Here is a 16,447-nt window from a genome sequence, read left to right as displayed (position 1 = left end):
ACAAAAGACATTGGCCAATTTCAACATTTCAACTTGCTACTCTTTCAGTGAGAGAGGAGAGAAAAACTGTCCCGACTGTGTACTGCATGCAACTGGGATTTTTTTTTTCGAACTCGATGCCACTGAGAGTTAGGATACCGCCCCCCTACAAAATTTCACCATTTCATCCCAGTGTTGCTACATGAAACCCCCCCGTATTACAACAGACCACCCGCAGAGCATTTGACAACAGCAGTCTCCCAGCGTGAAGTGGTGCATCAGCATCACAAATTCACGACCCCTCTGCCTGCCTGTCCCTGGGAATGTGGAAGCCCTCAATCTTGCGCGCGGCATCATTTACCTCAACCTTCGTCTTCCCGTTTGCGTTTGCAGCCTCCTGCTCTTCGCTGGTAGCTGGGCCCAGCTGCCAGATTCGGATGGTGCCATCTTCCGACCCTGATGCATAAGATTCGCCAACTGGGGAGAATCGGACGCAGTGGACTGGGCCATGGTGCCCCTTGTTACATGCTGTTTCCAAAGGAACACAACCATGAGTTTGATGGGAATAGTCACACAATAATGACTGCAATAGAATGTTCTATAGATTCTTCCATCACATTCCTCAACTACTTCAAATGAGTGTGAACAACTTGAGATTTAAATCTACACATGTGAATGCTTGGAGCGATCCCATAAAAAGAAACATAACCTATAGGTGAAACAACAATAGTTGCTTGACCACAGCTGTGAAGCAGGTAGACTCCAGAAACAAACTTCTTATTTTCGAAACACCTTATCAAAAAATCAAAATGTAAACCATACAAACAGGCGCTGATTGAAAACCCTAACTGGCACTGATTGAAAAAAGAGAGCCAAAAAAAAAGAGAGGCTGGGCTCCGAGCAGAATTTCAACCACTCTTAACTAAATATAATAAAAATGGACAAAGGAACTAAAGATTTGTCATGATGTGAAACATCAAGCATGCTTTCATTAAACATGACAACCTTTACGTTGATAATTAAAATGGAAAAAAGGCTGGAAAATGAAAAATTCTGACAAGGCAAAAGTTATGGCAAGAAAATTGTAAAAGAAGTTGTAGGTAACATGAGAAAGAGCCATCCTGCCATTTCTACAAAGCCTGTTGAAACAAATTAACGTACCTAATTCTTCTCCAGTGAAGAAATCGAAGACACGAACCCACATGTCTTCTCCACCAGTGACAAATTTGTTCCCATACTTTGGTTCAAGAGAAGCTGACTCCACTGCACATGGCATATTGTAGCTCTTAACAAGTCCATAGCTGCAGAATAACAAAAAACTTTCTGTAAGCAAGAAAGCCAAGTAGCCAACACATGTCTTGGCATTGCTAAAGATACAAAAATGCCTTACTGATTTGCATCCCAAAACTTCACACTTGAGCCATCAGTTGTTGTGATAAACCGACCATCTTGGCTTACTTCCGCACTGGTCACAGGTGACTTGGTTTCAAGTGTTTGGACAATTTTTCCACTCCTTACATCCCATAATCTGTTTAGAGGCGGTACCAATTAATCAAGAAGAACAAAAATACATATCTCAGATTCAACACATGTTTTAACAAGGTACTAAAATTATATTAATCAGTCTGTTCAGCTTACTGATGTATAAAATTATATTAATCAGAGTTCTTCAAAAAGTGCGGGTAAGTTTCTAGGAACCTTTAAAGGGTAAATAGTCAATTTTAACTCAGATTCCTACTCAAATCATAGGTGTGACAGATGGATATGCCCAAACTTATTTGCATGTTGACAGACTTTGGACTGTGAGATACTTCAGATGAAGGCTTTGCAACTAAAGATTATAGAGACTAGGGTTTGCTTTCTATGGAACTTTCCTTAATGCGAACATTTAATGATTGGTCAAAATGAAATGAATTTGTAGAAGGTGAACTGAGTGATGCATTTGCATTCGCAATTTAACAGTCCAACCCCACAGAACGGCCAATTATGCCTAGCAATCTGAATAAGCGTTCAGCACTTCAGCATGCCTATTTTGTATATAAAATCAATTTCTACGTGGCAGCACTAATCACAATAGGGAATACAAAGGGAAAATCTAGAGCTAAAAATTAATACAGTTAATGGTACATCCAGACAAACCTCACACCACCCATATCTGTGCAGGAACTTAGTATAGTTTGGTCACTATGAAGCCAAGTGACAGTTCTGACAGAACCAGGTGATTTCTCAATTTCTCTTGGAGCTGCATCCGGACGGTTCAAATCATATATCCGCAAAATCTTCTCGAAACCTCCAGTAAGCAACATGTGGGTATCCTGAAGAAACATTAGTGTTTTAGATTAGGTTTATGCATGCAGAAAAACTCCTGGAGTCAATGGGGGAAAAACTTAAATCGAAAGTTAAGAAAACAATTATGTAGGGATTTAAAGAAGTTTAGGATGATCTGTTGGGTAACTTTCTAGAATTAGTCATCAGAAAGTTATTTTCAAGATGGACATTTCTAGATCTTTTTTCACAAGTAATGTAACTGGCTTCAGAATAAACCCTATACAGAATTTCAGACTAGACAAATAATTCCAGAATTTTCAGACTAGACAATATAACCGATCTTGTACAGTTCAAATTTCAGAAGGTACCTAATTGGAGAACTAGCTATAACATAAATAATAAAAGTACATATTCCCAAAGAAAGTGAAGATGGACAATCTAACAACCTGCTAAATTAGGAAATTCCAACTCGAAACAAATGAGAAGCGAATCAAATAGGGAGCTAAATGGAAACAAAACTGTACAGTACCTTAGAAGATAAGAATGAAAGTGAACTGCATAAACTTACTTGCATGTACTGAGAGTTAAGGGCCCGTTTGTTTCAGCTTCTGGCTGATTTTCAAGGCTCGATTTTGAGAAATCCAAAAGTCAAAATCGAGCCTTGAAAATCAGCCAGAAGCTGAAACAAACAGGGCCTTAGGAGGACAATGCTTTGAAAGTCTGTGGGCAACTTCAAAGTATAATATCAACTAAACCAGTTTTAAAGAACTTGTGATGATCAGATCAGGGATGTTGACATCAGCAATTCAACATGATGCTATTTAAGGTCAATCCAATCCAAAAGCAGTAATTGCATGTGTTGATTAACTTTCAGGTGCAACTATAGTGTTTTTGGACACTTCCAGCCAATGATCGCTTAAATCCTTAATCCTAGTAACCCATGCAACCAAATAAGAGTCAAAAGGACAGCTATTTTTGCCATTATCAATAACTATATGATCAGTCAGATGCTAAATGTTTAGAAGCCAAAAATAACACAGATATCACCATCATCCCCAGCCAAGAAAAAATAATTATGAATCACTACGGGAAAAGAAGAACTGATGGAACGAGGCAAAAAGGGTAATAACAGCAGCCGATGGAAGGAGTTGGTTAAGAGAAAGAAACATGCATAATGCTTTAATATGGTTAGAGCATAACCTCAGAAAAAGCACATGCACGGACAATGTGCTTGTGTTCGAAGGAGTGCAGCACATCGCCTGTCAGCGCATCCCATATTTTTCTGAAAGAGAGAGATATAATCAACAACCTATTCCCAAAAATGGAACCATAACACTCTAGGTCATATGTGGAAACTGAACTTGCATGCCATTCATGTAAACGATCCAGTGAAGTTTGGACATTCCATTTTTCCATTCAGGTAGCTAGCAGAAAATCCATCTAGTCAGCATATTATTCTAGTTCTAGTCCAAACCATCCATTCAAGGAGTTTATAATGTGTCTATTGGTAGTGCTTAACTGCTTATTTCTCGTAATTTGTTAGAATCATATTTGCTTTTGGGTAGCAGTTATTAACTACAAAATTCAGAGATAGATAACAATGAACAAATGTGATGAAAGTTTGACAAAATTGAGTGACATACTGAAACCAAATAAGGAGCCCTAATTTCTTTTGGTGCATACTCTTAAAACATCATGTACTAAGTAAATAGAGACCACCATAAACATACTACCAAGAAATTCCATCGACACTTCACGGGCAGCCAAGCATACAATGGAACAAAACTGATTTATGCAAGCCATAAAAGGTGCTGTATCTGTCTTATTAACAATAGCTTTAGGTCTGCTCCAAGCAAACTGCAGCATATATTATAAGTTTGTTTACCAAGCCATCACAACATACAACATGCCAACTATTTTATCAGTAACACAGCCGAATTGAGATAACACAACAATTATTTCAGCCAGAGATTGATAAGCAGATGGTCAATTCAGATGGGTAACTACTGTAGAAAGATTATAATCAAGGTAACACCAAGAGGAGTTTGCGGGGTGAGAACCATACGCTGAGAAGTCAGCGGAACCAGAGGCAGCACGCAGAGCATTGGTGTCAAGACAAGCGCTCCAAACAGCACCTTTGTGGCCTTGAAATGTCCCAATCCAATCTCCAGTCTCACCATTGCGAAGCATTGGATTTGAATCTGAAAACAAAACCATGTTATCAATATCAGCACTATAGTGAACAAGGAACATTAATCCGACAATAAATTGATGCTCACACAATGCAGACTGTAATCAATATCATGGGCCCCAGTAATGTATTTGGCATGCACACACTATTCCCCAGAATTTATGACATTGTTCACTAGAATTCTAGAAAAGAGCTACCGAATAGATGATAAATTTTCTGAAGGTAATTAATGCTAAAAGCTATCAGGAACTGACCATTTAGCTAAACCAATAGTTATTATAGACAGCTCTCCCGACAAAGAATCTAAATTTAAACAAAGGCACGAAGCATAAGCACATGAATACTTATTTGTCCCAAAGACATCTCTAGTGTATGAACATTAGCAGGTAAGATAAGATACATCAACTCAGTTACGCTTTGTTAAATCCGCTACTGAAACACTGACTACTGTGCGAGGGTAGCAAACAGTAAATGTATATCATTTTTCAGTAACTCAAGGGTTTATTTTGGACTCGAACGCACTTACGAAGTTTCAATGCATCATGTATAACATATTTTGGAGGTCGATTCGAATTTCAGATCACTGAACTAATTTAACATCAGGAGTTATCAGTAGTAGCACCAAACGCGAAGCCAGCTAAATGCAGTGACAGAACTGAATAGCATCCGGTATTGAAAGCTTGATGATTCAACCTGACATTCCAAACAGATTCTGAACCAATTCAAATCCAGATTCTGAACCAATTCAAATCCAGATTCTGAACCAGATTTTTGTCCATGCCATTTAAGCCAGTAATTGATTGTTGTGCTATTATTATTAAACTAACTGCACTTTTCACATCCGGCACCATCGATCATAATCATCATGCAGTTCACATTCCACAATTATAACAAACACGCACCCACTATAAGAATCTAATCAAGCAACAGGTGACGGTTTCAGGAATTACGCACCCTTGCTGGCGCTGATGAGGAAGTAGCCGTCGGGCGTGACGGGGCTGTAGAAAAGGTCCACGACCGGCCGCGAGTGGCCGTGGCACACCAGCGGCACCGCCGCCTTCTTCTTGTCCATCCCTCCGCCGCCCGGGGATCCTAACCCTAGCTTCAAGGCCTCACTGCCACCGCGCAAAACCTAAACCAGCGCGGCGCACTATTCCTAGCACCGCGCAGAAAAGGAGCAAAATAAGGGGAAAATTGGGTGTCCGCGCGGGATTGGATGATGCGGATCTTTGGTTTGATATGTACACAGAAATTATTCCTGGGCGGTGAGGGTGAGATAAATTGCAGCGATGGGGGAATGGACGGAGACCTACGGATCGAGGGGCAAGGGGGCGTTTAGTTGCCAAAAATTTTCAACTCGAAATTTGTAATTTTTTTCTTTGAATACATGTGTAGAGCACTAAATATAATTAAACAACAAAACTAATTACACAATTTGGATGTACAGGGCGAGACAAATCTTTTGAGCCTAATTAATGCATGATTAGCTATAAGTGCTACAGTAACCCACATGCGCTAATGATACGGTCAAAGGCCTCAAGAGATTCGTCTCGCGGATTCCAGATGAGTTCTAAAATTAATTTTTTAATTAGTGTCCGAAAAATCCTCCCGACATCTAATCAAATCGTTGATGTGAAAAAAAAAATTAGTTTGGGAACTAAACAGCCCCTAAGCTAAGCTAGCTAGATGAAATGGACGAAGAGGTGAAGAGGGAATTTTTTTTATGTCAGCTGGTGTCGGGCTCGCCGGCTCGCAGCTCCGGCGGCCGCCGCGGGTGCCAGCGTCGACCACGGTACCGAAGCTTGGGTAGTTTTTTTTTAACCCTTTCACACTTCATTGTATAATTGTAGAATTTATTCATGTACGTAAAGACACACACCCCTACCTACATTACGAGACCTACAACTACACAACACTAAAACAAACGTTTCCGGAAGCTTGCGTAGTTGGGTGGCTGCCGGGATGAGCAGCGTTGTGCTCTGTTCAAATGAAAGTGCAGCACGCAGCAAAAAAAAAGTGGAAAATTCGGTGCATATAGCAAAGAAAAAGGGTTTTCGGTTTTCCCCGTGCTGTAAAATGGGTAAAACGATCTAACTTTGATATAAATCGATATTATTAATACACATGTGATATTCTACACCTTATGAGTAGCTATACCTAACTAATTACTGAATGAATTTTCAATAGTAACCACTGGGTCAGTAATTTGACTGCTAGATTAGAATAAACTAGTAGAATGCCCGTGCATTTCCACGGCGGCGTAAAATATTTGTAGGAAACATAGATACATAAACAATATTATAGTTTATAATTTTTAAAAGTGGTGCACGTTAGTATATCGTACGGAGATAATACTTGGAGCCAACAATAGTCGCACAATGCTTAAAAACAAATTTGCCGCCACCATCAAACAATTCTTGCTGCGGCGCCAGCCACCTACTGCTGGGCGCACTGCACCCTCTAGGCGCCGCCAGGCATGTCTGCCTCCTCGTCGTAGGCCTCCTGGTGCTATTGCTGCCGACTCCGCATCTATTCCTCAATACGTCATACGGCATTTTCTCCACTCGTCCAGCTCCATGTCGGTGTATTGTGTTTTAGGCTTCGGCAGGAGCACGGCCTACAGCTCCAGGGCCTTGCACTGCTCCGGGTTCAAGGAGTCCGGGAACTCAACCGAGGAGTGGATGTACGGCTTGCCCTTCATGAAGGGCCTCTGGTACATGGGCATGCCCTCGTCATTAATCGCCTTGAAAGAATCTGCACAATTTTGCATCAAAATTGAGCATCGGTCAAACGTACATACAAGGCAGAATGACACGATTTTGCAGTCTTGTGTTAAGAAACACCTACCAGGCCTCACAACTTCACCAGGATTTGATTTGATCAGCAGCTGCCTGTTATCGAAGTGAGTCAGAACAAATTGGAAGCCACATAGAGATTCAGTCAAGGTCAGGGTGTGGATGGCCGAACAACCTATGTCAGTCTCACCATCGAACTTCTTCAATATGTTAGATAATGGTACCAGAACAGTATGATAGATTTAGAATATTCAGTAGCAGATCAAAAATGTGTGCAGAAATATTTAGTATAGGTGAAAAGCTTGCTCTGCCCTGCAGCGGCAGTGCTTCATAAAGAAACAACCATTTAGAGCGGAGAGAGAGAGAGCTATAGTGGGTGACTTGTTTAGCTACCATTTAGTGCAGATTTGGGGCATCAAATAATTCAAAGTGCTCAGCCATGACTGTTTTCACCAAGCAGAAAATGGAGGTAAGGTGGGGCATGCCTCACGATACCGCCAAATTGGTTGGCGTTCTGATGACCGCTGAACAATAGTTATGAAAGGTGAGTTATTTTTTAGCAAAATACATTAATTATTATTTTTAGCAATCTGCCTAAATCCCGACTGGATGTTGTCATACCCCAATACTTTTTAGTAGCTTAGCCATTGCATATACACCACAATTTGTCGCTTTTTCACTGAGCGCGCAGAGAATATACATTGTACAAACTGAAACTTGTACATGGCTCATCAGATAGCCAGAAAAGAATACATTTGCATGAGATAGGGTTCCAGATTGATATTACATACAATGTTCAGGCTAGTGATTTGTTTGAATACAACTTGAGCAGAGAATATTTCTTTCTGGAATGGCGTTCACCTTTAAGATGGTACAGACTGAGACTTGCTGAGCTACATCCGGAAGGAATAAAAATGACCACATATTTCTATAAGAGATCACTACTTTGGCCAGGCTAATTTTTAATCAAACAAGCAGTTAATTTAATCAGAATATCTGATCGATCGGTAATTTCATTGTAAGGAAGTCCAGCCCAGTAGCAGAAAAGAGAGAAATCCTAGTGCAGTTGATGAGTTCATCTGCAGGATCAAAGAAAATTTTGATATGTGCGTGATTCGCATTGAATCATCGTTCACGTGTCTACAAATCTAACCACAAAAAGAACAATTTTCCTTTCTTTCACGTATTTACTTTCTATGACCACCCACCAATCATTTATGTGCTAAGTGATTGAGTATCCAGCTACTAATTTTAGCCAGTGGGAGTGTTTCATCAGGACTACAATTAGGAAGTATCATATCGATAATTCTTGCATCTCAATGCTTCAGTCCCAAGATTAGGAATTATACTCTAATTTCATTAGACATTATACTCTAATCTCAATTCCATCACCAGAGATCAGCAGGAGTATTTATTGCTGTATTAACAGCCATAGAGTTGGCCGAGCATTTTTTAAGTGAGATATGATGGCATTTCGGTGTCCATTCCTTCCCAAAGGATAGGACCACCTAGAATCCATGAGCCCCATTAATCACTGTCCTACATGCCCAAGGTTATACTTGGTAGGATTTTTAGCGCTTTGTGTACCAATGCAACGCATGGAAATATTAAGAGAAAATGGTTATTCTTAGTGTGCAAACGTATGTGCCATGGCATTCCAAACTCATTCAGGGCTTCATTAAGTTATTTATCCACTTTGTTTCAGGTTTCAATACTGCCTAAATACTTATCTGTTCTCTGAAAAGATGGCATCATGATAAGGTTAGAGTAACAACTAAGAACCATGATACTGTCAGAACACAAAGGTTATCAGCACAATATTTGATTGCAAGTTAAGGACCCATATAAGCTAGTAGATAACATGAAGAGGAAATCATTTCTCCAGAAAAATGAAATTAAGGGCACCACATTGCATATTTCTCAGTAAAAGAATATCATAATAAGATTATGTCTTCAGCAATATCTATAGGGCTAACTGCGAATTGTTCATAACTTTTGTAAAAGAGATTTGTATTACTTGCCTTTCTTTCAGCATTGGGTGTCAAGAGATGAGCACATCATGTAAGTCTATATCCTTATCTCTTGCAGAAACCGAATGTCTATAGCATACTTCCCCCATAAGCTATCTGCAGTGTAAGAAAATCAATGTAACCCTACTGCAGCAAAGGAGTTCTTGGGAAATTAGAAGGGCTGTGTAAATCATAGCATGCTGTCTTGGGACACAAAGAGAAACATGTAAACCTACTGTAAAAGTGGTTCTTCCAAGTCCAACAGTTCACAAGATTTTGCAATCTGCTAACAGATATACGTTGGAACAAATGACACGAATCCAAGCTGTACTTATAATATGTTATTTCATCTTGGACACCCATTTCTGATAACCTGCGCATTATTATACCCACTACCAAGACCAAATGGGCTCCATGTGGAATATTACATCAAGGGATGTATTCCCTTAAAAAATTCAATATACATCTTTTTTGCCATTAACGAAACGTTTGTGCTCATGTGGAATATTAAATCAAGGGCATCATATAGGATTTCTACCGAGAAACTAAAAGAAAGGGGCAGGTATTGCAATCATCATTTGGTATGAAAGGATTAGCTGCAGGAATATAGCAATATATTCAATTAACAGAGACCCAATCCAATTCACAAGAGAGGAATAAAGCATTCCATATATTGTTCCTCATATACCTCCATGTGAGAGGAGTAAATGGACAGTCTCGTTGAGCCTTTCTTGGCAGCATGGTGCGATGCAGTCCCACAATGTGACCCTACCCAATGGATAAAATGTGGTGATTACGAATGCGACAAGCAGAGCAAATCTCTTCAATTAACCAATGTTTCTTGATTTGATTTTGCTGAGCATATAGTACTCAAAACTATCTAAAGGGGCTGCAGAGGTCAACCTTACCTTGCTTGCCCGAAATCTACCCTAATTGGCTACTCAAGTGAGCAGTTTAACCACCCCCACCCCCTTCTCCCAAAATGCTTGGTAGTATTTAAATAAATTACTTCAGCTTGAGTGAGCATAATAACCTGGCTTCAGCTGATTTCATACCACCGAAACAAAAAGTAACAAATCACTAAACTTGTGCAGACCCAATTTCTATGCCACATGGCCGAGTAACAAGCAGCAGAAGGCATGACAAGAACTGCGTCCATACCAGGGCGGTAGGCATTCACATTGGCTCTGAACTCGATGAGCACCTGGCCACGTTGAGTAGGTCAGGCCTCATGCAGGCGACCATCAGGGGTGTCTTGCCTTCCTTGTCAATCCACTGCAATCAAGCCAACATTTGCCCCGCCAACAGCAGCACATCAGTAAAACCGATTCGTTCATAGGGGCACAAATTTCACATCAGTAACTCAACCGATTCGTTCACAGGGGCACAAATTTATCACCCAGACTGAGAGACTGAGTGACATACCTTGAGAGCCAATCCCGTCGACGTTGCCGTAGTTGACCTGCTGGTACAACAGCACCTCCTAGGACTGCTGCAGCCCCATCCCCCCGAGTCACCAAACGAAGCCAATCGTCGGAGGAAAGGGGGAAGCGAGGGTCCTCTCAATCGAAACCGTCTCCCCCGCAAAAATCGAAGCAAAATCGAAGCGTCGGGCCACCCCCAACCACCAGAGGTTCTTGCGGGCGGTCGCAGCAAGGCTATGCCACGCGCGTGGGGGGCATTCGGTGGCGGCGATTGGAACCCCGGCGGGGAAGGGAACCAGCCCGGAGATCCCGCAGTTATAGGGAAGAGAGGAGGAGCGCGACGACACGAGTGCGGAGGGCGGCGGCGGCGGCATGGTCCATCGGCGGCGGCGTCCAGCGAGCGACGGAGGGCGAGGACGGGCGAGGGAAGGCGTGGGACGGCTCCTGGCGTCCGGGCTGCGGATGGGACCGGAGCGGACGCGCTGGACGGCGCCCGGCGGCGGGGTGGGAGCGGAGGCGCGGGACGGCGTTCGGCAGCCTGGCGTGAATGGAGCGGAAGCAGAGGCGAGCAGCAGCGCCCGGCTTCCGGACGGAGAGCGGAGAGCGGAAGCGCGGGTGGAGCGCGAGCGGAGGCGCAGGGCGGAGACCGGCAGCCGGGCGGAGACGCGAGAAGGCAGCGGCAGCTCACCGGACGACATGGATGGGGCGGAGAGCGAGGCGCTAGGTGCCGAGCCGACGCCAGAGAGCGAGTCTGTTTGGGGTTGGGCGACGTGGGGACGTGGGAGGAAGTACGGGCGACTTTCTTTTGTCGGCGGGGGCCGAGATTTTGATCGCGACGCACGAACCACTGTCTCTTTAAAGGAGTAGAGATGTTAAACCTAAGGTGTGAAATAGTATTACCGTTTATTTCCATCACCATCATTATTAATAATAATATTATTATTTATGTTTTTAGGTTCTACAGTCCTAATTTGGTAATAGCGGAAAACTAAAACATGCATTCTTATTGTAATCTATATATTTTAAAGATGAAAGATCTAACAATTAATTTAGTTTTTACCTTTATCTAATATTTTGATTTGGGTATATTCTGTGCTTGGAGATACTTTCCGGACAAAACACATAATGATGAAATTTCTTAACTAACTCAAGTTAAAATTTAAGCCTTTGGTAGATCATGCTGGTCTGAACTTCTTTGATGCGGTCGTAGGCACTTGAGATAGCGACCAAACAGAGTATTACGAACAGAATGGTGGGGATATTGCTAGCTGCGAAAGAAAATAATCAATTAGTTTCGTAGGATGAGGATTGTAATCTTTCAATGAAAAACTACTATCACAACCTAATATACAGAGGGCCATATTTATAAATTACCATTTTATTTTTATTTGTATTTTTACTAAGGACTCTATAACTATCACAGAAAATGTTGTTCAACGGACTTTGACAAATTTACGGTTTTCACGTGTCAGTGAAAAATTTATAAGAGAAACAGTTCCGAGCTGAGTCGGGGTGTTTTATCTGGCGAGTTCCGAGTTCCGTCTTCGAGTCCGAGGAGGCGTGGCCAACTTCCTCCCCCACGCAAGGGGGCCGACCACCTCTATAAACCCAAGCGCCGACCGGGGCGAGACGGCCAGACCCAACCCAACAAGCAAACCCACCGCTTCTGCAATCCGGGCCGAAACCTTTCCTCGAACGCAAGAAGAACCCCAACCCCCGAGCCGGCGATGGCGACGGTGGCGATGGACATCTCGAAGCCCACGCCGGCGGCGTCCGGCGACGAGGCCGCGGCGGCGGCGGCGGCGAAGGGGAGGAGCGGCGGCGGGGGCGAGGGCCTCCGCCAGTACTACCTCCAGCACATCCACGACCTGCAGCTCCAGATCCGGCAGAAGACCCACAACCTCAACCGCCTCGAGGCCCAGCGCAACGACCTCAACTCCCGAGGTGAGCTTTCTGCCCGATTACGCTCGCGCACGAACCCTAGGATCGATGTGCCTCCCAGGCGCGCAAGGCTGGTGGGGCTGGTACTGGTACCCGATTGCGTTTGTGGAAACCCTAGCTTTAGCTGTGTATGAATCCTAGCCAAAGGCATGATTTTTAGACTTGTACTAGTTACTAAGGTTCGTCGAGCTGAAATGCTTTTGGCAAATTATCTGATCTGCGAAAGATGACCTGTTGATTACTAATTAGTGGGTTATATGGGCTGAAGCTTAGCTCCAAATGGATTTCCTTAGATGTTCAATTGCTTAAGCACAAGGCTGACTAATAGTGATAAGTTCAGTTCTTATTTGTGGATATCATGTTGGTGGTAGTAGTAATTGTTGTTAAGCTGTGTTTGGATGTCAAATTTGATAGTAAATTGTGCATTGCTATTGTTTGGTTGTGTTGTCTGTCAATGACGTTCTATCACATTTACTTCTGGGGTTGTTAGGAGAATATGTCACACCAGTTTTTTACTCCAGAGATTATCCATTATTATTCAACGCCTGCCATTAGTTGACATGGTATAGTTTTGGTATTGTGGTCGTGAAATGTATGAACATGGTAATATAAACTAAATTCACCTCTAGTGGAGCACTTGCAATGTGAAATTAATGTAAGTATAGCAGCAAGTATATAGGAATACTGGTTTGCACGGTTGTACCGTGATGCTTTTAATTAGGATCATCCTGTCTCTGTTTTAGGAGCAGCACACCTACTGCTTAATTTGTGTTATATGTTTCATTCTCTAAATTTGGCCTTGCAATTTCAACTTTGCAGTTAGAATGCTCAGGGAAGAGCTGCAGTTGCTTCAAGAGCCTGGGTCATATGTTGGTGAGGTGGTGAAGGTCATGGGCAAATCTAAGGTTCTGGTGAAGGTAATTTTTTCCAGTTAAACAATGTTTTTTATGGTTTCCAGATTACATCTTAATTTAATAGCAACTGGAAGTTAGCCAACTATGCAGAATAAAAATGTTTTGTAACTCCTGGTATGCTGTGTATGTTTTTTTTTGTTGTTTCAATAATATGGCAAAGCTCATATAAACTGTCAATTATGTTTATAGCTGTGGCTGATTGGATGTTCTAGTTGCCTAGTTGTTTCTAGTTTTTCATCTTGTTGTTGGACTCCCAGTCTGAGATCTCTAAACAGGAGTTCGAACTTCCTGGTTATTGAAGTGATATTAACTTTCTATAAATGCAATCGCACAGGTGCATCCAGAAGGCAAATATGTTGTGGATATTGATAAGAGCATTGATATTACGAAGATCACACCTTCAACAAGAGTTGCTCTTCGAAATGACAGCTATATGCTCCATCTGATCCTGCCAAGCAAAGTTGATCCATTGGTCAATCTCATGAAGGTTGAGAAGGTTCCTGACTCTACTTATGATATGATTGGAGGCCTTGACCAGCAAATTAAAGAGATCAAAGAGGTTTGTTTTGAACTTCGATGTGCTGTGGATGAATCAAAATATGCACGTTCTGATTTGTGAAGTCAACTTTCAGGTCATCGAGCTTCCAATCAAACATCCTGAGCTGTTTGAGAGCCTCGGAATTGCCCAGCCAAAGGTTTGTTTCCTGAAGACCATGTTAGCTGAATTGAACTTTACATGGAAAGGGAGAGAGACTAATCTTATTTATTTTCCAGGGTGTCCTCCTTTATGGACCTCCAGGCACAGGAAAGACTTTGCTGGCACGTGCAGTTGCTCATCACACTGATTGCACCTTCATCAGGGTTTCTGGTTCTGAGCTGGTTCAGAAGTATATTGGTGAGGGCTCCCGTATGGTTCGTGAACTATTCGTTATGGCCAGGTAGGCTGACTTTTTATTAACACTTCTTTTCTGTTATAGCTGAACATTAGTTGTTTGTTTGAGTTGGATGCATGATTTTCCATATACATTTTCTGTTCTTATCTCTCAGTGTGGCCTTAATTATCTGGTTAACTATTTGCAGGGAACACGCACCGTCCATTATATTTATGGATGAAATAGATTCTATTGGATCTGCTAGAATGGAGTCTGGAACTGGCAACGGTGATAGTGAAGTTCAGCGTACCATGCTTGAGCTTCTGAACCAGCTTGATGGTTTTGAAGCATCAAACAAAATTAAGGTATGCTTCCCTTTTGGTTCCTGTGTGCTGAGTTTGCTGATTTGTAAATGTAATAGGGGAGGGAACATCTTTGTGATGTTTAAAACATTTGTTGCAGGTTCTGATGGCAACGAACAGAATCGACATCTTGGATCAAGCCCTTCTGAGGCCTGGACGCATAGACAGGAAGATTGAATTTCCGAATCCCAATGAGGATGTATGTTCTACTAATCTGTCTGTAATGCCTGTTTGATTTTGCATGATTACTTGTGCTGACCAGGGTGCTTAATCCTTTGCCCTTGCAGTCACGTTTCGATATCTTGAAGATTCATTCAAGAAAAATGAACTTGATGCGTGGTATTGATCTGAAAAAGATTGCAGAAAAGATGAATGGAGCCTCAGGAGCTGAGCTGAAGGTTGGTTTAATCTAGACTTGCATCTCATGAACTATGCACAACCTATTATTCAAATTTTTGTTTCGTTACTTTGCTTGTCCATCCATTTAAGCAGAGAATTATGTTTAGGCTTCGATTAAGTAATAGCACTGAATCATCATGCAAGCATACTCATGATTATAGACTTGAGAGTTCAGCAAGCATGCTCACAATCTCTAGCTGATGCATCTGGGGCCTCAAGTTCCATTTCATTTGTTTAATGTACTTAATCACTGTCAGTATGAGTTCAAGAATCTAAAGGAGTTTGTTAGCTGTGTGGTTTTATTTGAGCCTTTTGAACTACAGCAATGGGTCATTGAAATGTTTGCACTACAACAATCATAAGGTCCATAAAAAATTGAATCAGAATGAAGTTTAGTTTAACCTTATATATTCTTGTGACAAACAACTGGTGTTTGTACTAGAAATTTTTTAAGATACCTTCAGTTCTAACTGGGGATGGCAAACATGCTTATGTGATACCTCAAAGCCATGTGATCTTATAGTTCATCAGTCCATTGCCGTGTGTTTCAGTTTCTCAATTTGTTTGATGCACTTTCCGCTGATGCAAAGTGACTCAAATCTCTTCCCTTCCATTTTGTTTTTGTTCAGGCGGTCTGCACAGAAGCTGGAATGTTTGCCCTTCGCGAGAGAAGGGTACACGTTACACAGGAGGACTTTGAGATGGCGGTGGCCAAGGTTATGAAGAAAGACACGGAGAAGAACATGTCCCTGCGCAAGCTCTGGAAGTGAGGTTCATGCCAAAGATGCCCCGCAACCTTCACAGCCTCACCAAAGCTCGTGCCTTCAAATCCTGAGCTTTTTCCGCCTTGCCATATAGCAGTGGAATGGTGTAACTGCATGCTCCGGACCTTCGCCATGTGTCTTTTTTTTTAATAACTTTATGCCGTGCATGCCTATGTTTAAAGTTTTCTGATAACAGATGTAGTATGTTGTTGCAAAGTTAAAATTTATGGATTGGCTAGATACGGGATAATTCATTGCTAGCTCGCGATGTACCACGTTACAATGCCTACTTGGTTTGCAGTTTACCGGCCGTAGTGAAACTGCCTACTGGTCTGGTGTTTTGTCTTCAGATGGTGCCAAATGGTGCCCTGCAACATGGTAGCTGAATTTAGTATTTGCAACTCTGCTGTGCCCGTGATGTTTGGTTCCCCACAACCATAAGACCACCAGATGCTTCCAGGTGGTTGGAGCTTCCTTGAGATAATTTTCAGATTGGAATCAGATTAGCCGTTTTTAACGTGTCACTACG

The 16,447-nt window shown here is 42.1% G+C and overlaps 2 protein-coding genes and 2 long non-coding RNA genes across 5 annotated transcripts; 1 reads left to right on the top strand and 3 right to left on the bottom strand.

Annotated features, from left to right (window-relative positions):
- Positions 1–18: 18 nt before the first annotated feature.
- Positions 19–5,760, bottom strand: LOC120684433 (serine-threonine kinase receptor-associated protein-like). Its single transcript, XM_039966321.1, has 7 exons — positions 5,393–5,760; positions 4,313–4,448; positions 3,448–3,529; positions 2,119–2,294; positions 1,370–1,507; positions 1,141–1,280; positions 19–507 (listed from the first exon to the last, which is right to left on the bottom strand). The coding sequence occupies exons 1-7, from the start codon at positions 5,508–5,510 to the stop codon at positions 272–274; spliced, it is 1,026 nt and encodes a 341-aa protein (XP_039822255.1). The 5' UTR covers positions 5,511–5,760; the 3' UTR covers positions 19–271.
- A 963-nt stretch (positions 5,761–6,723) lies between these two features.
- On the bottom strand, positions 6,724–7,658 carry LOC120684373. Its single transcript, XR_005679280.1, has 2 exons — positions 7,286–7,658; positions 6,724–7,192 (listed from the first exon to the last, which is right to left on the bottom strand). It is a non-coding gene; the product is annotated as an uncharacterized LOC120684373 (long non-coding RNA).
- Positions 7,659–7,887: 229 nt separating this feature from the next.
- On the bottom strand, positions 7,888–11,433 carry LOC120684249. 2 transcript variants are annotated; one of them, XR_005679236.1, is made up of 4 exons: positions 10,668–11,433; positions 10,404–10,517; positions 9,931–10,010; positions 7,888–9,359 (listed from the first exon to the last, which is right to left on the bottom strand). It is a non-coding gene; the product is annotated as an uncharacterized LOC120684249 (long non-coding RNA). The 2 variants fall into 2 exon arrangements; XR_005679248.1 differs by lacking the exon at positions 9,931–10,010 and having other exon boundaries at positions 10,668–11,408.
- An 857-nt stretch (positions 11,434–12,290) lies between these two features.
- On the top strand, positions 12,291–16,267 carry LOC120684092 (26S proteasome regulatory subunit 8 homolog A-like). The gene is made up of 9 exons (XM_039966180.1): positions 12,291–12,610; positions 13,427–13,524; positions 13,856–14,080; positions 14,154–14,216; positions 14,296–14,459; positions 14,602–14,758; positions 14,856–14,954; positions 15,043–15,153; positions 15,784–16,267. Exons 1-9 carry the CDS (start codon positions 12,394–12,396, stop codon positions 15,922–15,924), a joined length of 1,275 nt encoding a protein of 424 aa, XP_039822114.1. The 5' UTR covers positions 12,291–12,393; the 3' UTR covers positions 15,925–16,267.
- The last annotated feature ends 180 nt before the right edge of the window (positions 16,268–16,447 follow it).

Source organism: Panicum virgatum, chromosome 1K (assembly GCF_016808335.1).
Source record: "Panicum virgatum strain AP13 chromosome 1K, P.virgatum_v5, whole genome shotgun sequence".
Classification (NCBI taxonomy): Eukaryota; Viridiplantae; Streptophyta; class Magnoliopsida; order Poales; family Poaceae; genus Panicum; species Panicum virgatum.
The sequence above is the reverse complement of the archived record's forward strand: the minus strand, read 5'-3'. Positions and strand labels throughout refer to the sequence as shown.

Coding starts and splice junctions, on each gene's coding strand:
- LOC120684433 (XM_039966321.1), bottom strand. CDS start 5,510: ATGGACAAGAAGAAGGCGGCGGTGCCGCTGGTGTGCCACGGCCACTCG. Junction 3,530..4,312: donor GGTTCCGCTGACTTCTCAGC/GTATGGTTCTCA, acceptor TCTCTCTTTCAG/AAAAATATGGGATGCGCTGA. Junction 1,281..1,369: donor AAGTTTTGGGATGCAAATCA/GTAAGGCATTTT, acceptor GTTATTCTGCAG/CTATGGACTTGTTAAGAGCT.
- LOC120684092 (XM_039966180.1), top strand. CDS start 12,394: ATGGCGACGGTGGCGATGGACATCTCGAAGCCCACGCCGGCGGCGTCC. Junction 14,460..14,601: donor GAACTATTCGTTATGGCCAG/GTAGGCTGACTT, acceptor AACTATTTGCAG/GGAACACGCACCGTCCATTA. Junction 14,759..14,855: donor AAGCATCAAACAAAATTAAG/GTATGCTTCCCT, acceptor CATTTGTTGCAG/GTTCTGATGGCAACGAACAG.